This window comes from Musa acuminata, chromosome BXJ3-3 (assembly GCF_036884655.1).
Source record: "Musa acuminata AAA Group cultivar baxijiao chromosome BXJ3-3, Cavendish_Baxijiao_AAA, whole genome shotgun sequence".
Lineage (NCBI taxonomy): Eukaryota > Viridiplantae > Streptophyta > Magnoliopsida > Zingiberales > Musaceae > Musa > Musa acuminata.
The window spans coordinates 38,486,223-38,507,838 of record NC_088351.1 but is presented as its reverse complement, the minus strand read 5'-3'; the positions used below and the strand labels follow the sequence as shown (position 1 = coordinate 38,507,838).

Here is a 21,616-nt window from a genome sequence, read left to right as displayed (position 1 = left end):
AGTAAAGTGTCTCTCGTGTTCCGTCGGGACAGGTGATCTATCAACACCATCGGCACCAGGGCAAATCTTGTTGTGGGAGCCACCGATTGCCCACCTCACCATCGCACACGTGTCATTCGCTGCGAGGAGGATCCGTTTCGATCCGTGCGACGCGACGTGCTTCACTCGCGGCTGTGGCCAATCTGTACACGAAACAAAAGGAAAAGGGCCCCTTCCCACCGCATTTCCCCGATTCCCGGCTCCGATGTCGTCCTTCCCCGCCTCCGCCGCCCATCCGTGATGGATCCCGTCGTCCCCAAGCGTCCCTGCCCCTCCGCCGATCCTTCCTCCACCTTCGACGCCTCCTCGAGCCCCTCTAGGGTCCCGTCCGGCCCCATGGCGATGGATCGAGTCCTGGAGGCGCTTCTCGCCCTCCCGGACCCCTCCGTCGCCCTCGAGCTCTCCCTCGAGAGCCTTCTCGACTCGAGGCTTCTGGAGTCGGATAAGGATCGGTTGATCGAGGGCGCCATGGAGGCTGGATCGGCCCTCCTGGAGGCCGCCAGGAGATCCGCCCGGCGGCGCGCGTCCAAGCACAACTTCTCTTCCTGGCCCCTCGCTTCCGATCTCACCATCAAAGTAATCGCTTCCCCCTCTCCATTGATCTGTAGTCGTTGTTATGCTTCGGAAGGATCCATTCTGTTCTTCGTTACTTGCGTTGATGTGATGGTAAGCTTGCGTCCGTGGTTGGATGGATTGATGGAGATAGTAGACTGATTGAAGAAAGTGGAAATCATTTAGCAAAGTGTAAGGACGATGTTCAAAGAGGACGAGTTTTCGAATTGGCGAAGTCACTCTTTTCTGGTCTCACCTTAATTTATCTTTAGGTAGAGATCATTGTTCAAGGATTAGGTGTATCGTCTTCTAGTTCATGTATATTGAGCTCCACTTGGAGAGAGAATTTCTTGATCTGGCTGATGTGCTTTTGGAAGCCATTAAGTTGGTGAACAAACGATCATTAGAAATAGTATTAATGAGATGAGGAGTGGATGTATCCTCTTTAGTAACCTCTAGGTATTCAAGTAACCTCTTTAGTTTGACCACATGGTTTGTATCCTTAACTTAGAAAATAGGCAATTCTGGCCAATCACTCCAATCTCTACTCTGGAAATAGACAAACTTTTAGTCTTACTAGGGGCTTCATATGTTTTTGTAGGCAGGAAAGTTAGTGGACTAGACAAATAGTATGTTCCAATTCTGGCATGCCCGGCACTTTTAATTTTTTATGTGCTATGAGCTTATATAAAGGATAACCCGTGGAAGATTTTTACTACCAAAATTTAGGGAGGGTAAGATTCAAGCAACCCCCTTGAGCATGTTCATAGGTTCTCTCCATGGATTTAACCGATGATGCCCAAGGAACAAAGTTATATAGATATTCTCTTTGTAGGGGATCCTTAGGACAGAAAATGTAATGCAACATGTGTTAGTGCAGCAAACATTATAAGCAGGGTCTTTGGGAGGCTCTGGAAACCTAAACTATGCTTCTCTCACCACTTTAGATCAGAATATTTGTTAACCCTGATCCTAATTTCTCATCTTGTTCCCTATAATCTCAGTAGCTCCACTTTGTTGCCTCTTGCTGTTGTCCTGGATTCATGGGCCACTGATAGGAATAGCTTTCATCCATTTAGTTATTTTTATCTGGTCTTGTTGCCTGTCTGATTTGATGTTTGCAATCTTCAATAGCACATCAATGGGAAAAAATGAGATGTAGAAAGAGGTAAAAAGAAGAGGAGAGGTTTTCCATCATCATAAGCATATTTGCTTGTGAAAAGTCTGTCTACTGTCATTGTTCGCCATTGATGGGAATACCTGACCAGACTGGCTCTCTTTAGAATTGCATACAGCAGCTGTGTACTTATATGTTGTCTTTTGCATTTGAGAGGCATCTGCTTTTCTACTTCATGTTCTTGATATTTTCATGTTTGCCTAGATTAATTTTTCTTATATTTGTTCCTTTCTATTTGTCAGCTATCTGGTCTAATTATTCTATTCATTTAGTGTCAACATGCAATATGGGTTGTACCTTTCACTAGATCATCTTAATCCACCAAAATCATCTTCCTTCTCTCTTGTTGCTTTAGTGTTTTGATAGCATCTGATTGACAGCATACTCCATTCATTATGGTGTTCTGAAGGTATTCTCCAAGCTGGATACGCAGAGTCTTTGCCATGCTGTAGCTACTTGTTCAATGTTCAACAAGTGTGCAACAGATCCAATGTGCTATGCAAATATTGACTTAACAGCTGAAGTGCCAAAGGTTAATAACACAGTTGTCTCTACAATGATACAACGAGCAGGAAAAAATCTTCAGTAAGATCTTTCTTCCTTGTATTAAATGCCATTCAATTAAAAAATAATAATTTTCTTTCTTTTCAAAAAATGGCCATTAGTAGTATTCTTGTGGGCCTAAATTAAGATATGCTTTCGTGTCTTTGATCTGATTCTTAGATTGGCTCATTGGCTTCTGTTCTTACTTTTCACTAAACAAAATAACTAAACTGTTTAACAATTGAAATGTTCTGTTTCAGAACCAGGTATCTTTTGAGTTGGTACATGACCTAATTTTCTTCCGTCAAAGACCGATGTTTGATGTCTGCAGGGTTTTAGCTATGAATTGTTTGCTGTCGATTTAGTGGTCATAATATATTCTAGAGTGCATTTGTCAAACTATTTGTGTAACTTAGATGGTGCTCTGCATGTGAACCTGATACTTATCATTCTGGTCATTGTACTTTGCATGCTACTACTGATGGTTTAATATTATAGCTTCCTCATACTCTTCAAATTGATGCCATATTGCTTGAAAATTGTTACCATTGGTGGTGAAAAAAGTTCCAGTATGTTTTTACTCTGTTATAATTATGGATTAGAATTTTGTGTTGGTGCTACCAAGTGTTGGTATGGGTTGGTATGGCAGAGAAGAGGGGAGAAATAGGAGAACTGACAGAGGAGGAGGAAAAGGCAATGAAGGTGAAGGAAGCAAAAAATTGAACTGGCAAGGGAGGAGGAGAAGATGTGGTGAAGAAGGAAGAGGCATACTAGTAGGAGGATTAGGTGGCAACTCAGACAAGGAAGTGGCAGCAACATGGCATAGATGAGTAGTAGTAGAAGGCGGAGGAGGGGGGAAGAGAGAGTGCATGAGAGGAAGAGAAAAAACAAAAAGAAAGAAAAAGATAAGGTAGTGATAGTTTTTTAAAAAATGGTGTAGGCATTGGATATTGAACTTATCATCTGGACTCTGGAACAATTTGGTACCCTATTTAGTGTCCCGGTAAGTTTGGCTACCATTAATTTACCAGGTGGTATCAGTTTGAACCAGGCAGAATCATCTAGTTTTCATTCTAGTTGGTGGCCGACCTGATAAATACGGTTGGTTGATACAGGCAATATTTTAAAGCTTGGATATAATCTTGATCAAAATATCTGCTACACAGCTTAAAATATATTGATTGTGCACAAGCTATGAATGACATAGTACTAGCAAGAAATAGTCTTTTGTTGACTTAGCTTTTCTTTTTATAGTAGTTTCATGTGCATTGTTAACAAGGAAGTCCATATTGAAGGTTTTGTTACTTTGGGTTGCATTTCAGTCTCTACTTTTACACTTGTAGATAGATTCACATTCATAGTGGAACCAAGTGCTGTATGCAAACATTGAATTTCTCTGAATAAATATCGAGAACTATAAGGAAGAAAACAAGCCACAAGCTATTTAATTCATCCTGATTTGAATCTTCTGTATCACTTAAATGCTATTTAATTTCTTAGTTTTGTTTAACCATTTTTTTAGGGAATTTTCAGTGTTGTTTACTGCATTAGATCACCTTTGTATCGAATCCTTGTTTTTGTTATTGTTTTTTTAAAACCAGATATATTTTTTGTGAATGCTAAGTTGCAATTTTTTTGCATGTTAACTAGTTTGTGTGAGGCCTCACTTATTTGATGTATATTTGGATCACCGTTTGCTGCATTAGATCACCTTTGTATTAAATAATCATTTGTTATTGTTTTTGTTGAAAACCAAATATATCCATTACGAATGTTAAGTTGTGATTTTTTTTCTTTTGCATGTTAACTGGTTGGTGTAAGGACTTGCTTATCTGATGTATATTTGGGTTTTTATTTAAGATTTAATTGACATTATCTAATTGGATATTCAGGGCATCTTTTAGAATTATCTATACCTGCTACTTCTCTCACAAAATTCTCAGATGAATATGGTTTGCAGCTGTCATTGCAACTTCCCATGTTGCTTTCACAAAATTTTTTGCAACTTTTTTCTGGTGAAGATTAGCTGCTTATACCAGGATTTTAGTCTCTGATTTTGGAGAAATGGGTGCTTTGTGTCCAACATTAAGTCTTTTAGAGCTTGGCACGTTGCTGCTTCTGTTAGTTATATATCAAACATGTAAATTAATTTTGAAGCATTTATCAAACTTTATTTATCTATTCCTTGTATTGATTCTTTCCCACGTCTGCAATAGGATATGTGTCGACAATATATTCATATTCTACATCTATATTTCTGTTCTAAAATTGGCATTCGTACTAATTTTTCTAAATCAGATCACTCAAGCTTGGGATTCGGCCTAGTCCAGCTTCAGCAACAGAACTTTGTAGACCATTGTCCTATTCCACTAGAAATCCTATGGATACATCTGGTCTTTCATGGAGTCAAAAGAGACCAAGGCAAGGAAGGGAGACATCTCTTCTTACAAGGTCTTGTCTTCTGGCTTTAAGTGTGGATGGTGGTGCTGCAGGGTAAGGATTTGAGCTTAGTTGTTTAGCTTCTTTTTATCTGTTCATTTGTCGTAATTTCTGAACTTTTATGTTTGAAGGACTCTCCTGAGGAGCCTGCACCTGTATAACATTGACAAGATGGACAATTCTGCACTTTGTACAGCGTTATCTGCCTGCCCATATCTGCTTGATCTTGAAGTTGTTGGCCTGTAAGTAATAGTCATTTAAGTCAAACTGTGACAGTCATGAATTAATTTGTCATTTTGATTCTTGCTGCCCTATTTTAAATTGTGATTCTGTTCACTCTTGAGTAGGGGATGGTTGAAAAGAAAATTTCAGCTTAATTTTGTTGCGTTTACTGTTGGATATATATATATATGTATATACATATATACATATATATGTATATGTATATGTATATGTATATACATATATATATATATATATATATATATATATATAATGTTTGCTCTGTCAAAAGGAAATCACTGTTTAAATTATGTAATTAAAGACTTGTTTAATGACAATACCCAGGATATCAAAGAATAAGGCATTTATAATGCTAAAGAAAAGAATGAATACCCTCATTCCTTTCATTGCTTAATATTTTCTTCTAATACATAAGATCAGTCATCTAATTTTAACTATTCAGCATCATTTATAGTGCAGGCTTTTCCAGACTTTCTAGAAATTTCAAAACTTATGGATGCTTGGTCAATTCACATAATTAGTCAGCTTTTATATCAACTAAGGTATGCACTAAAGCTGGTCTGTGTGTAGTACTGTCCGATATCTGTTGTAGTGTAAGCACTATGATATATTTGGTGTATAGCACCAATTTAAACCTATTGTTTTGGAACCCTACATCATACACAGATTTGAACATTTTCTCAGAAGTATTTCCTAAAGGTAGCAGCTGAAATCTACATACTTCATGTCTGAGATCCAGTTTCAACATTTGTTAAGTTCCAAATCTACATTCTCATCATGTCTGATATCCAGTTTCAGCATTTGTTAAGTTTCAAATCTGAAAAACATTGTATCTCAGACTTCTTTGATTGTGGCAAGTTGACCAAGTCAAAGAACTGAGAACCAAACTATATCTGTTCTTTTTTGATGTTTGCTCCTTCCATTCCAGTATGACAGCATTACTAACCACCATGATGTTTGTTTAGAGGTAAACCATTCTACTTGGAGGGGTCTGGACCTAGTTTCTGTTAAGATTTCACCTCCTCTCCTTGGATTTGTGTTGGAAGCAACCTTAACATGCTCTAGATTATTATGATAATACTAATATAAAAAACTTTTGATTCCCTGCTTCCTGAGTTTGATATGCCTAACCAACAACATTTAACAAAAAGGCAGTGGCTCCTTGGAGATGAGTATGCATTTGCTTCATATGCTTGGATTTGTGCGTCACTTGACACAATTGGTCTAAAATTTCAAGAAAAAGTATTGATTTCAAGGGGATGCATTAGATTGCACCAAAAGAAAAAAAATCAGACTTTGTTAAGGACAGAAGTTCAACATGAATAATCAGATGGTCTGTCAGACTCAAGGCTTTTATCCTCCAGTAGCTTGGATTATAAAAAGAAACTCGCACTCAGCCAGATTGACTCAAGCATGAAGGTTGCATCTTTCGAATGTTCCTTTTTTTTCCAACATCTTTTGAATGTTACATGACAATCATGATGCCGTGCATACAATGATACCTCTGATAGGGTTGAATGCACAAACCACTCATCGTGCTATATTGCAAGTGCTTATGTTTGTATTAATTTTCTTATAATTTCAATGTGAGAGTTACCTTAGGTTCATATTAGATTTATATAATATTGGGCATAGATTTTTTTGTCATTGTTTGTGATCTGCAATTTCATTAGGTCATCGACCATATTATGGTAAATTTAATTTACTAAATTATATCTTGAGTTTATTGCTTTGCATATTTTGTGCTGGAAACCATGCCAAATCCAACTCCTTTGCAAAACTTAAGATAATTAAAGGAGATATTGAGGATGCCGACTGCTTTAGGTTATTTGCATTAGACAATAAACGCCTGTGAAATGGAAATCATGCAAAGCTTTGCATGGAGAATATGTAAATAGAGATAGACATGAGGACATGAATATGCTTTCTTGATGAACAACGATGTACACATGTATACTGCATGCATGATACATCCAATGTTCTAGGCTTGTAGGCAATCATTTATTCTAGAAATTGTCTGTATCTCTTCCTCCATAAGGTAAGCTTGTGGAACATGTCGACTTTGGGCTCATATGATCAGTTTTAGCGAGATTCCAGCATTCATTATATGTTTTCTGGAATCACAGTTGGAAAGATATTCTTAACATACCTATATCAACAGACATGTTGAACTCAAGCGAACATTGGATGCTGTCAGCTCAAATTGTCACTGTATAGAGCGTTTGCTGTTTGAGTCCTCTGATACTGGTGTGCTATACTTTTCTTTGCTGCACTTTATCCTTCTCTCTTATTCTCCTCCAACATGTTTGACTATGTCTTTTAGGGAGAGATGATAGTTTGAACTCGGCAACTTGCATTGATCTGGTAAATGGCTGTCCCAATATAGTCTCACTTGCTCTAAGGGGGTTTAAGCTACATGATCACAAAGTCCGTATACTGGTGAAGGTAGTTCTCCTTTTTTTTCTTTTAGTGAAGGCATTAATCTTTTTTATGCATGGGCTTTAAGATTCTTTTTGTACTTTACATTCTTCTTGTATCTCTGTCAAGTTTTTCAGAAACTTGAACAAATTCGTAGTCTGGACCTACTCAAAAAATTATTTATTTAGAGTTTTTCATGTTAAATTATCACAGACATGGATATAATTATTTTATGATGTTCTCTGGCTTGCTACAATAAATATCTTTATCTTGAATGTAAGATCTTGCAAATTGTTGTCCTCTACATAATGGAAGCATAAAATTCAGGATTCTTTTTTGAAGTATTTTTTGCTTCTACAGGGATCTCGCCACCTCAAATTTGTTGATTTTTCAACGTCTTATTCAATTACAGGGACCTTCTTGAGGTTTTTTTTTTTTATATATTACATTTTGTGCTTTTGTTCTTTTGTTTTGTGCATATGCTTTATCTTGCCTTTGTCTCAGCTGTTTTTCACAACTTTGGTCGTTCAGGAACCTTAGTGGTGGCACAAATGCTCATCCACTGGAGGTTTTGATCTTACGTGATTGTTTGCATCTTAAAGAAGTGAGTAGTTCGGAATGGCATATTACTCACTCTCAATAACTAAGTTTCAGTTCTTTTCAGTTTATTCCAATCTGATGAAAGTGTGGTGCTTTATATTTATGATTTATGTAGGTTGAAGTGTCACATCTATTCTCAGCTATGCTTGCTGGTGACTTCAAACTCCTCAGATATTTGGTAGATCAATGTGGCATATCATTTGGTTTTTGCCTAGACTAGAACAGGATTCCTGTCAGCTTGAAAGTCTTCATTTGGTAAGTTGACGACTACTTTGTGCTTGATCTGAGCAGGATATTTCAAATAAAGATGGCCTTTCTGCTGAGAATGACTGGAACTATCGATGCTATAATCCATGGTAACAGAGTTATGCTTTTTTTTTATAAGTGTAACAGAGTTATGCTGATATTACTTTTTTAGAAATCCTAACCTTTAGTGAAGCTAAAGTCCTTTCGCTTCATGTTGCAGTACACAGCTAATATCACAAGTTTTGAAACAAAGACCTGAATTATGTTTGCTAGTGAAGTTTCCCCCGGAAGGGAGGTCTCTCTCTTTCCCTCTCTATTATTTCATGGCATACTTTATATATTTGCACATACCATTTATAATGAATTGCTTACTGAAGTCTTTGTTCTATGCTATTTCCTTGTAATATTGCAGCTTGATTGATATTGATCTCATCGCCGACAGTGAAATAAGCAGTGGGACAAGCTCCTTAATGTTGTATAATCTAGCATTTGATTCATATTTGACAAATTCATCTGAAAATAGCTATAGCAGTGATCAGGGCAGTGGGAATGAGGACGTCCCTGATCTGAACTTTCCGTACGACGAGGATATCTTTGACGAGTTGGAGTTCCTTTAGTGAAATGGAAGATGGCTAAGGACACTGACGCAGCATTAGCCATACAAGAGGTATGGATCTACACGTATCCTCCTAATTCTTGGATTAGTATACAAGTGGCTGTGAATAGAGCAAAAGATTAAACACAAAACATTTAGTTTTATCAGCTCTGTCATCGAAAGTGAATATCATCAAGATTTAAACCTTTAGTTTTATCAGCCCTGTCATCGAAAGTGAATATCATCAAGATTTATTCTGCCGTTGGTTTACCCTTAGGTCTTGATTACCCAGGTGATTAGGCAGCTAATGCAAGATAATCTAAAAGGTAGCCCGGTGTAAAAGGTGATATGGGGAAGGATCAATTTATGCAAAACATAAGCTGTTAAGATGTATATATTGACCACATCTGTATGTTCCAAGACATGGATGGGTACTAGTTCTACAAGATTACCTGTAATGTTTAAGCCTGTGCTTGTTAGTGGGTTAACTTGAACTATCTCTTCTTAGTCTGGTCTTTGCTCTGCAATCATCAGATCTTTCCTTCAGGAAAAGAACTTAACTGTCAAAATGAGTGAATCATAGGTGACGCCTTTAATTTTCTTGAGCATTTAATCTTGGCAATTCACTGTTCCTTTGCAATTAGGTTTAGAATGACCTGATATCTCTACTTTGCAATTAGGTTCACGCTTGCATTCACGGAGACATGGGACACATTGAAAGCAGTTATTGGTATATGAATACAGGAAGCCGGTGTCATGGATTTTGGTTCGGAGATCTGCACCTCATTGCAATATTCATCGCTGTAAAGTTCTTGGTAACCTGAATAAGGTTGATTTTTAAGAATGTTAGATACTATCTTTGTCATGCCATTTGATAACACGGTTATGTATCTGTTGCATCTTTATCGAGAGCCTCTCTTAAATCAATTTCAAGGCAGTGACGGTATTATATTCCTCCAAGGATCCTTTGAAGCTTTTGAGTTGGACCAAAAAGCAGTGTTCTTGCAGTCTCACTTCTGTCTTTGTTAAGCTCATCGGCTGCACTTGAGAATATATTTATATTTTTAATATATATTTAAAGAAGGTAGTTCGAGTGAATACGTAATTATGACATGCTTCGAATGTTTGATGGTTAATAAATAAAAATTATATTTTAAATATGCATTGACCTGAGTGTTGCTTGATAAAATTATATATTAAAAGTTTATTAAATATTATGTGATAAGTTTATCTTTTTAATATTTTAAATATTTATTCAAATGTAAATTTATATTTTTTTTATTTTGATAAATAAATATGTAAAATGAATGTATGTAATCATATACAAAATTCATATGATATATATATATATATATATATATATATATATATATATATATATAATTTTACATTATAGAAGATATAAATCATGTTAGTTTCTTACTCTATTATGTTGATAATTTTATAATTTTAGATAATGTTATAGGATATTTTAAGAATTGATATTGAAATGCCAATGTCATCTTGAGGTACTATCAAATATGAACATTTGTCTTGTAGTATCCAAGCCATATGCAACTTAAAAAAAAATATCAAACATTAAATCGCATCTCAAATATGCATTGGACATTTCAAATGTATCATCAAACACACCCTTTAAATGTGCTCTCAATGTACATTTTAAATATGTTATCAAACACATCCCAATAAATGAATGGTAGTTCATTGGATCTTCAAAAGTGTTCTACGGTCAAAAGCTCCTAAAGTATGCTTCAAATAGGTACATGTCTTGGTTTGAATCGCCAAAACTCATCGCACCCTTTAAATTGTCTTAATATGTCGTTGAATCATCTAATTATAGATTAGCCCATATAGTTAGCTACCTTTAGCATTTTGGTCTCGGTATTTTAAAAAGTTATATTTGCATCTCTATAATTACGAAAATTAAGTATCTAGGTCTATTTATCGTGACGTCGTTGACCTTACCAACAGAAACCTGAAAATAAATGATAAAAAAATAATTTCAAGGTTTCAATTGATGATGGACAACGTCGGTGGTGACGAACAACAATACTACTAGGGGTTGCGAGTGGTTGTTATAGATGAGAAAAACGACGACAAGAGGTAAGAGTTGTTTTGTATCTATATCAGCATCAACGTAATTGTCGAGTGATGAAAGGGTCACTCAACATTTGCATTGGACATCAACGCAGTTGTCAAGCAATGCTGCTCGACATTTGCATCAATAGTCTTTTCGTTGCTTAACAACTGCATCGACATCGATACAGATGCAGAGCGACCCTCATCTCTCGTTGTCATTCTCTTCGTCTACAACAGCTATACATAGCTCCCAATGCCGTCGTCGTCCGCCACCACTAATTAGAACGTTAGAATTATTTTTTTACCTTTTATTTTCATGTTTTTATTAGTGAAACCAATAATGTTATGATAAATAGAAAATTTCACTTTTATAATTATACGTATGTTAATATAACTTTTTAAAATATATGAATCGTGATATTAAAAATAATTAATTATATAAAATAATATGTAATTAGCCCTGCAAGAAAGCTCCAAAACATCAACATCTCATGCTCGAGCGAAGGCAGACAACGTGATCCAAGCTTCATTGAACTTATCGTAGGGGATGAGATATGGCAACTTTTGGAGTGCTTGAAAACAACTTAGGGTTTTCTAGGTCTCCTTGGTGTTTAACAATATGCTAATAGCTCGATCGAATGATTATGGTAAGAGAATTCCTCGATACATATAACTAAAGATTGAGTTATATTTGAATATAACAAGTCATACCGTAAAATAGTGTCACTAAGAGTGTCTCAAAACTAAAGACATTATTCGTGTCATCATAAGATATTTACAAGGCATAAAATCGTAAGGCATTATCCATGTCGAGTCTCCCTTGTCCTTAGATATGCCTTTCGGAGCTCACGAGCTTTGAAAGAGAAAAATCATAATATGTATACCTATCATTCAAAACGAACAATTCCTCATGAACCTACGAATCACACTAATAGGGAACCGACCAAATGTTCCCTTATTAGATTGGCACTATGGCTCGAGATTTGCACATTGACCGAGCAAACCCGCTCTCAAGCCATTCACCTTAGCTCTTGACGCTCTTACGGGAGAAAGCATTGATAAGATTATTTAGATCTCTCTTATCCTTAGAAGCTTCTTTTGGAGCTCACGAATTCTAAAATGATAAAACTACGCTCGTTACTCCAAATGGATAATTTTTCACGAGCCAACCAAATAGTCCCTTATCATTTTCGATTCCATAAAAAATAAAATCAAAACCAAATCGACTTCAGGTAGTTTCAACTTTGCACCTATCAATTTTGATTCCAGTTCAAACCTTTAGTTTCGATCCATAAAGATGAACAAGATTAAGAAGTTTCATCAAGATTCGAACTCGATTCGTGATCGACTTAATCTCAGTTTGATTAAACCATACGTGGTTCCCATGCACAACAAGGGGGGTATCAGTGCTTGCCATCGTCACTGTCACCGCATCTCCGAGGGCTGCACTACAAAACGAATAAGCCCTAAGAGAAAGCCAGGAATCAAGATTCGTGTGCAGTATAATTGCAGCCCTTTGCTACCTGCTAAGCATAATAGTACCGAGACGACGGAGACGACCGCCTTCGTAATCACATAACAACACACCTCCCGACTTCCCAGCTTTCTTTTATCTTCTAAAGATCAGAAACTAGTAGACGAACCAAAGCGCTGCAGACACGGAGACCCGACGGAGGACACGCACGCATTCCTACTCCCTCCTTTGCCCCCATTCGAGGATTTGAAGTGGCAGCTGTTTCGAGGAGCTTTCACGCCAAAAGAAGCGTCCTAATTATCCGATCTAAAACAACGCCAAGCTTTTCTCGACGAACTCCAACATCGCCGTGCGTTGTTTTGCTCCACTTGTGTGGATTCGACTATATCGAATTGAATCGGAATTTTGTTCGGTCATGATTAGAATTTTCTCTTTTAGAATTTTGTTTCATTAATAACAATTATTAACCACATGATAGCAACATTATTTGTACATGAAATCTGGACACTGTGAGTGACATCGACAGTAGTGCAGCGGATAATGGCTTTGGCAAAGGAGAAATAGTTTCAGTAGGTGAGGGTTTGCGTCCTCTGATGATGAATGTTAAGGGCGTCGCGACGCTGCTGCTGCTGCTGCAGTTGTTGCTGCTCGAGGTGAGGGGAGATGATGGAGATGAGGCCGCCGAAGGGGGGCCGCATCTTGGCGCGGTACGCCATCTCGTCGTAAGGCCGCCGGTAGAACCTCAGGAACGGCAGGAAGGACTCCCGCTCTCGCTCCCCTCGGCTCACCACCGCCTGACCCTCCTTCCAGAACGTAAACAGCGTCGCCGGCGACTGCAAGAACGACGGCCGCGGGGTCCTCGGTGGGTGTTGCTGCTGGTGAGGGTGCGTCGGCGGCGGGAATGAGCAAGGAGTGGACGGTATGCTCCGGCTGGCGCGTGGCGTCGACCGGGCAGCCGGGGAGGCGAAGGAGAAGGACCGGGCGTTGAGCGGGGAGGCGCCGACGAGGGAGGGGCTCGCGGTGGGCATCACCGCGCGTGGGGTGGCCCTGGTGGTGGTGGACAGGTACCACGGTTTGAGGGAGTCGAGGTGGGAGACGGTGAAAGAGAAGCGGGAAGACGTGGAGCCGCCGAGTCTGGCGGTGGTAGCGACCACCGGGTCGAACCGGAGCGACGCCGCTCTCGTTCGGCACGACGCGAAGGCGGCATCCTCGATAGAGTCGTCGAAGTCCAGTGACGACACCACCGCGGTGACCACAGAGAGTTCCACGAAGGGACGAACGCCCTGCACACACCCGCCACCCGAACGGTGAGTACTTAGACAACAGTAGAAGAGAACAGCACCAAAGACTTGACACCACACCTTCCAAAGGTAGGAGAACAAGGAGGGTGGATCGACGACGAACGCCTTGTGGAGTCGACCGGGGTAGTAGTCGGAGATGATCTTGAGAGTGCCCATGAAAAGGTTGAGGAAAGCCGCCGCCGATCTGAACAAGCCTGCATTTTTCGTGCAAGTACGAGCATCGCTTAGCTTAAGAAACCTCAGAATGCATCTTCTAATTATGCAGCAGCTAAATCGTGCAATGAATAGGTGAGATACGGTGGAAGCATGCGGATTCAATGGTCCAGATATTGGTCAGAGACAGAGTTCTCTGCTTCTGCCGCAGCAGCAGTCTCAAGAAGTGGGCTCTTTTTGACCCGCGAGGCCCCTGACAGAGCCACTGCAAGCAGACAGAAACCAAACTCACCACTGCTACCTTTTACTTTTTCCGGTGAGAGCTCAAAGCTCCGTAAGTACAGAGCATTGCCCATTGTTACAAATGAGAGTATGAGTGGTGTATAATTGCGTAGACGTCGAACATACTGGCATCAAAGAGGATGACGAACTGGTCAACGAATCTGGACATGGACGAGATGGCCACTTCCAGCGTGAAGACCAGGAAGCGCACGATCCTGCACGAATGGAAGAAACGGGTTGACGAATGACCCAAAAGAAGAAGGAAAGCAGCGATGGGAACTCACGATTTCTGTGAATGAGTTTTGGCGTAATCTTGTTTGATGCGGAAGACCTGCAACAAGGGATTCACACTGATCATCTATCGAAAGCAGGCAGGACACTTAAAGTTCATGCCGATAAAGGAAGGAAGGAAAGGGAGGTGGCAGTACCATGACTGGCCTGGCTTCGTCGTCGTGACCAGCCACATATGCCAAGCCACCGGCAAGCTCCGCAGCGAACTCATCGGCTATTAGGTGATCTGCTTATTTTGGTCCACAGGAAACGAAACATCGGTTAGTCCAAAAGGATAAAGGAGCCACCGAAGCGTGGAAAGTTGTGTTGCTTCAAATGTTTCTCGTCGGAGAGCCAAAGAAGCCGATACACCAGAAAAGAGATCTCAAGATGAACCCAAAGACTGCAAAGAAGAGAGAGACATAGAGAAAGAGAGAAAGAAGGTACCAATTCCTATGCTTTCCCTCCAAGAAAGGGCGGCTCTGAGCTGCTTGGCCGCCTTCTTCAGGCTGTCGCCTCTGGCTCTCAGAAACTGTTCCACGCAGGCATCGTTGCAGAACTTCTCCTGCGACAGACCCAGAACACGATGAGAACAGTGAGAAGAACCAAAGCAAGAAGGCCATGCAACTCCATCATCTCAAAACCTGCTTCACCGTCAGGGGCGCTTGCTTCTTCAAGATCTCGAGGACTGCCTCGATCCGTTCTCTGTCATTGGGCTGTTTCCTCTCCATCCCCATCTCGACGCAGAAGGCCAACTAAACAACGACAAGCCAACACTTCAGTTCACCTACCCTTTCATCAGTGAAGGAACGAGAGACCAGCCGAGAAAACCTACTCCTCGAGCTGCGGTGAAGTTTCTGCGAGAGAGAGCGTGGGACGAGAGGCTGAGGGTATATATAGAAGACGAGCAACTGACGGCAGCCGTTATGTGACAGGCGGTTCGGCCCGACCCGAACCGCAGCATCTCGCTGACGGCGCCAGGAGACACGTTACGGCGAACTGTTACTTTTACCCGCTATTGGTTAGCCCTCTTTTTTCACCGATGCCCTTTTCTGTTCGATTCGTCCACGTGTCGACTTCGGACGGCTGAGAGGGTTCCGCGGACGCCCACGCACATTTATTGCGGGAATTAGTGGGTCCAATGGCGGTGATCTGATCCCTAGAATAATCTTCTTTAGCCTTTTAAGCCGCTTCATTTAACTTTTCGGATCTAAACCCCACCGGGTCCGACAGAATCGATCCGATAACCTGACGTGCCAGATCATGGATATGACATATATATATATATAGTTACAGGGCGACCTTACGATCTTGATTGGACGGATGTGATGGGCAAGTGGGAATCCTTCTCCTGCACACCGACAGACGAGGTGGGCTGCCGTAGAGGAAGACGGTGTCATCCAAACGCCAGTTTCCATTCACATCTCACCAGCTTCCGAAAGGCCAAAGTCAAAACTCCAGGCCAAACCCATGGAGAATCTTGTGCGGTTCTACCGGAGGAGGAAGGAGTATATACACACTTCGTCCACATTCCCGAGGATCGGGATTGAGCTCCTGTGTGCCGGATCTCACACGGAAGAGAAGAAGACGCTGTCAGTTGGATCGTAGCGGGCGTTTGTTTCTCTTGTAGGGATCGGAGGGGCGAGAGATTCTTGCCTCTGTGTCCGTTTGGAGGGGTGCGGTGTACTGAACAAGAAAGTATATGTTACGGACATATGCATACAGGGTGCGAGGTGTGATCGCCCTTTCGAACGGAAGAGACGGCTGGTGGATTCCGTCCACTGTGTCAAAAGCGTTGGTGTGACGTTTTCCTTCCTTTTCTATCCCGATGCGATCACCTAAATCCATGGTGTTCAAATTTTGAAATGTCTTAGTGGGGAAGACGAACAGCACAGCAGCTGATACGGGAAGAGAGACAGGGTCGCACGGGCCACGTTATTAGGGGAATCATTATATTCCATGGTGCTTCTTCCTTTCTCGGGCTGTGGTGGATGACAAGACGAGGGGGGAAAAGAATGGTTAGGAGTAAACCCGGCATCATCATCACCATTACCACGGGGCTGCGCGATTGCCTCCATCATTCCACCGGCCTTTACCATGTGAGGTGGAGCAGCTCACCGGAGTCTCATGACCTTGTCGATGACGATGGTCGGACCATGCAACGGTACGTTCTCTCACATTCGAGCTGACTGCGTGGTTGACGCAGATTTCTTTGAACGGACGTAAGACTTCGGACACAATAATAGTTAGCATCGATGGCAGTTTGTCTCATCCGCTGTCGTTGACGTTCGAAGCTTTGGCACCGAGGAAGCATTCAGACAAACACTTGTTTGATCTTAAATTTTGCATCTTCCGAGGAAGACTTCAAACCATGCGAATCATATGCATATGTGTTTGATTACTCAAACAAACTGCAAATTGAGATCTTAAGTGCAGATTAATCTTGGATAATGGAAACGGTCGTTGTCAGTAGTGAACACCCATAAGAAACTTTGAGCGAATTGAGGTGCTAACCCTCGTAAAGACAGCCGATGATTTATGTGAGCTGCGGTAATCGGAGGGTTAAGCCAAGCAGCAAAATCTGCTCTTGGAGGAGAAGAGACAGCTGCATGCGGTCCTCGCCATGAAAAGGACTGCAGCAAGTTCACAGCATATGATAACCCAGCTGAGAAAAATGGCCACAGCAGAGTACTCTACACCCACGCGACAGCTGCCACACGAGTACGGCGCATCACGCAAAGACGAGTTCGCAGGCCGTGGGGCTTATACTCCAACACGAGCCACCTCATTTGGGTGGCTCAGCAGCACTCACTCGGCCTCTCTGCTGCATCTCATCATCCTCATCTCTGATCTCGTCTTCGCCACTTTGCATACGCATACGAAAAGCGAGAGGACTCATCTTCTCGTCCTTTGTCTGCACGGCAAATGTTGAACTTATTCATCTGCCATTATTAGGTACTAAGGTTCAGTACATGGTGGGTCAGTCTGTGTTGTCCTCTACTGCGGAATCCATGGTTTTCTTTCAGAACCATCCTCACCACATAATTGGATGATTAGAAGGATACATTTGGCAGTGACATTGACCTGTTACCTAAACAACACGGCTAGAAGGGAAGGAGGAAGGGGGTGACAAGATGAACACCATGCTCATTTGCAGCCTGTTTGCTGCAGCCTTAAACATGCAATCATTGATGCAAACTGCTAGAAGTGATCACCGCCTGCAGCAGACGTACGTTGGCAAGCTGCTGTGGGAAATGTCAGAGAAGTTTTCTATCGTCTGGTATGCGAGCAAATGGATTCATGCAGCAGTAGGAGAAGAGGATACGTTTAGGCAGCAGGGCATCCATCACAGCTCAGCTCGGAGATTACGGAAAGTGGGTGCCTAAGAAGAAGCCAAATGAGTGCGATCAGTAGCAATTAAAAGAATGACAGCTACATTGCAGAGAAGAGGACAGATGAACAGGCCAATAAAGCATTTTGTAGTGTCGTCAAATCTAGCAAGGTGGCACTAGTTTTGTCTATGATTGCCTCTGCCACAACTTGGCACCAATGGGAATTATTGTTCTTGACTGGTCTGTCCTGTTTCATAGCAGTGAGCCCACTTCTGATGTGGATGGGAGCATCCCAAGCCATGTGTTATCTTTCCACCTCTGGGAGATCTAAAATCATAGCTAAGATGGAAGAGGAAAAGTTTCTTGAATTTTGTGACAATAAAAATAATTCTCCTGGAGATTTATTGATTCTATGCATTAGATTAAGCTTGGTTCTTATTATCTTAACCATGACTGCATTGATTGGTAGACAATATGCTAATCGTTCGCCCGATATTAATAATCATATCTCGTACTATAAAAAAAACTTCAGGTATGTTCTAACTCGACGAATTGCGTCGAATATGTTCTTTGTGTAATTTTGTAGAATCTCAATCTACAATATCTAAACTCTTTGATACCTCAACTTGATTAAAAAGTGGAGCTCGGTTAGATCCAAGTCTCCCAAAATATGCATATCCATTGGCAATAAATTTAGACATTTAATGAACTCAAGTAAGATAGCTACGCTTTGGATCTCTTTTGCTCTATGGGATTTGAAGGTTGCATGTGGATGCGACATGTCATGCCTCGAGAGCCCCATAGCGTGTGGACCAGTCATGAAAGCATGAACGGATCGCTTCCCTCAAATGGTTTGGGCTTACTACTCGGCCCACTGGGCTGAAATTATATACGTTAGCGAACCTCGATTTGGGTTTCGGATTGACAGGATTCAATTTCGGTTCTTGATCGATTTGATTCGGTTAGAATTGAACCGTAGTCGGGTCTACAAGCGGTAGAGGTGTTCAAATCGAATCGGTTCAAACCGATTTGGTTTGGTTCATTAATATTTCGATTTTGAATAATGTAAATGGTTGTAGTTAATCTGTTCGAACTAAATCAAAGCTATTTTAACTTTTGCTCTATAATCATTTTCGTATACAATTGAACAATAACTTCATAACTTATCTTTGTAATAATCGATTACTGCATAATCTTGTTCATGTGTTACCACCGCTGAGATAGAAAACTAACATGATATTTGAATCGGGTAACTAATAGGAAAAATAACGATGTTAAGCATTACACGGGTGACCAATCATGGACTACCACATTAGCAATGATGTGCGTAGAAGAACTCGTGCCCCTCTACAATAATTAGCAAGAGCATGATCCTCCGGCCCCTGCCTACCTCGATCTCTAGAAGGGCTACACGAATCAGTCGTAGGGTACATTAATCCTTGACAACGAGGCTCATCCTGTAGTGTCGTTAGCAACTCGTCTCCCACCATCAACCATGATTTTAGGAAGGCACATATGTCCACCCACAGAGGACATTAATCCCCTTTTCCCTCTCTTCGGATGCTTGGCACGAGGGACCATCCCTTACTTACCCTAGACGGGCTCTAGCCCTGACAAATGACACTCGCTCTCTCAAGCATCCTTCTTTGACGCCACACTCAAAAAGACATGTTTGTTAGATATCGATATGAATGAGCTACTACATAACCTCAGGGGTCTCGACCAGCCATCGATCGTACTCCATAGGTCGCCTAGGTATAAAAGTCAGTCCCAAAGCCTAAAGATGAAAGCATCTCTACTACTTTTACTCCCTCAACTGATTTTACTATTGGAGGAGTCGGGGCGAAAATATCCCTCAACGTTGACCGTTTATACAAGGATCTCAGTAAGGCAAGACTAAGGCGCACATTGGGATGATACTAAATCTACCTCTGGTGAATAAGTAGTGTCTCAAGATTACGTCAACAGGATCCACTCTCCGCTCTAGCATCCTCTTGTGACCCCTCGTGGGCTCCCAAATGAGCTTATGCCTTCAGGACCGAACCAAGCCGCGATGACTTCAAGTTCAACGACATCAACACAACAATAGTAACAAAAGCACCAACACAGAAAATAAGTACGTGAACAGAGCGTGCTGTTTCTCGTTCACTTCCATTAGACTCGTTAGTCATTACAAGAGAACTCAAATCTATGGAGAGAAATAATATGAAGAATGAACAAATGGATATGCGTTGTTAGAACTTAGAAAAGTACGTAACATCTACCGAATCAGTAGTCACAGAGAGAAATGCAGAAGACAGAAGAGATGGTGAAAGGAAGAAGAAGAAAGCTATCGATCGAATTACATGCAACAACGATCAGTCGACCATTATGAGGACTGAGTTGGGATACCTCAGGCGGCCTTTTCTTTCTCATGGTAGTGTGCCGAACTGTGGCATGTCACTCCATGCTGGCCATGGAGTTCCATTCCATGTGCTTGTGTTGTTGCTGCTGTTGTTGTTGTTGGTCATGATCGTAGTCGTATTGGTGGTGGTGGTGGTGGCAAGGGGGATGGTATAAGAAGAAGACTCGATGAACCATACTGGTGAAGCAGTGTGCTCACTGCTGACACGAACCTTTGTGGACTCGTTGCCCTCCAAGCCGGCATCTTTGGAGCTCGGAGTTGGGTAGGCAGGCATGCTGCTTCTGCTGCTGCTGCTGTCTGTATGAGTTTGCCCTCCGAAGAAGATAGCCAATCTCTGCTGCTGAAGTTTCCAATGGAGATCTTGGTTAATGGAGCTCAAGGATTCGATGGAAGGGGCAATGCTTTTGTTCGCATGGCTGTTCCCCACAGACGAAGAGCAACCGCCTGTGTCGCTATAAACCCCTACAGCAGAGGCCGGGTGGCGATATTCCATCATAGGAGTAGCAGCCATGCCGGATGAGGAAGACATCGTTGCACCGGGCGAGGAGATCATGTCTCCGAAGGAGATGCACTGGTTGCCGTTGAACACGTCTGAAGCAGCCAGAGAATGGAGACCGGAGAAAGGGAGGACACCGACCTGGAAGCCTGGGGAGAGGGAGGGCAACGAGCTTAGGAACTTTAGGCCAGCGCCGGAGTCAGGTACTCCGAGCATGGGATCGATCGACTCGAGCGACAGGCGCGACGTTGTGGACGATCTGGACCGCTTGTTCTTGCGGCACCCGCCGCCGATGGGCACGTTGCGCAGGGCGCCGCCCTTGGTCCAGTACCGCCTGCAGGCCTTGCAGTAGTGCCTGGGTTGTGCGAGGCTGTAGTTGTTGTAGTAGCAGAACTTGGTGTTGGAAGAGTCACATCGCGGGCACTTGAGGCCTTGCTCCGGCTGCTGCAACTCGGCGGCGGTCGCGGTGCTCTTGCTGCCTCCTGATGCGTGGGAATCGTCGGCCATCATCTTCTTCCCTCTTTCTTCTCAGTGAGAAGGGGAGGCGATCGGTATTAAATAGCGGGTGGGAAGCGTTGAATATAGTGGGGGTAATGGAAATGGGAAGAAGGTGTTGGATTAGCTGTGTAAGCTTTCCTGCGGCGGAGGCAAAGGAGGGAGCCCCTATTCATAGGTTTCATGCATGGGATTGACAGTGCAAAAGCGACGTCTGATCCAAGCTTGTGACTGTCATCAAGTTGTAGGAGAGAAAACGGACATACGCCTTGGGTTTGTTGTGTCGTGCAAAGAGAGAGAGAGAGAGAGAGAGAGAGAGAGAGAGGCAGAATAATTGAAGCAAAAGGAGAAGGAGACCATTCGGAGAAAGATTGACAGACAAGATTAACTGACACCTCCTGAATCCACCCGACACTCCACAGAGCAGAACAGTGGTATTGGTGCATTGCTTCCCTGTGATGCTCACAAAATTGGTATC

The 21,616-nt window shown here is 41.9% G+C and overlaps 3 protein-coding genes across 4 annotated transcripts; 1 reads left to right on the top strand and 2 right to left on the bottom strand.

Moving 5' to 3' along the window:
- Window positions 1-194: 194 nt before the first annotated feature.
- Window positions 195-9,812, top strand: LOC135633784 (F-box protein At4g02733-like). The gene is made up of 13 exons (XM_065143684.1): window positions 195-615; window positions 2,178-2,353; window positions 4,610-4,804; window positions 4,882-4,992; window positions 7,155-7,240; window positions 7,317-7,438; window positions 7,772-7,836; window positions 7,943-8,015; window positions 8,127-8,189; window positions 8,303-8,367; window positions 8,478-8,552; window positions 8,670-8,924; window positions 9,533-9,812. Exons 1-12 carry the CDS (start codon window positions 280-282, stop codon window positions 8,872-8,874), a joined length of 1,572 nt encoding a protein of 523 aa, XP_064999756.1. The 5' UTR covers window positions 195-279; the 3' UTR covers window positions 8,875-8,924; window positions 9,533-9,812.
- Window positions 9,813-12,821: 3,009 nt separating this feature from the next.
- LOC135633386 (uncharacterized) lies at window positions 12,822-15,263 on the bottom strand. 2 transcript variants are annotated; one of them, XM_065142776.1, is made up of 8 exons: window positions 15,247-15,263; window positions 15,056-15,166; window positions 14,859-14,976; window positions 14,570-14,658; window positions 14,426-14,472; window positions 14,268-14,356; window positions 13,767-13,900; window positions 12,822-13,688 (listed from the first exon to the last, which is right to left on the bottom strand). In XM_065142776.1, the coding sequence occupies exons 2-8, from the start codon at window positions 15,146-15,148 to the stop codon at window positions 12,972-12,974; spliced, it is 1,287 nt and encodes a 428-aa protein (XP_064998848.1). In that variant the 5' UTR covers window positions 15,149-15,166; window positions 15,247-15,263; the 3' UTR covers window positions 12,822-12,971. The 2 variants fall into 2 exon arrangements, with proteins under 2 accessions (XP_064998848.1, XP_064998849.1); XM_065142777.1 differs by having other exon boundaries at window positions 15,056-15,260.
- A 4,686-nt stretch (window positions 15,264-19,949) lies between these two features.
- LOC135632953 (dof zinc finger protein DOF5.7-like) lies at window positions 19,950-21,432 on the bottom strand. The gene has a single exon (XM_065141873.1). The coding sequence runs from the start codon at window positions 21,151-21,153 to the stop codon at window positions 20,155-20,157; it is 999 nt and encodes a 332-aa protein (XP_064997945.1). The 5' UTR covers window positions 21,154-21,432; the 3' UTR covers window positions 19,950-20,154.
- Window positions 21,433-21,616: the final 184 nt, after the last annotated feature.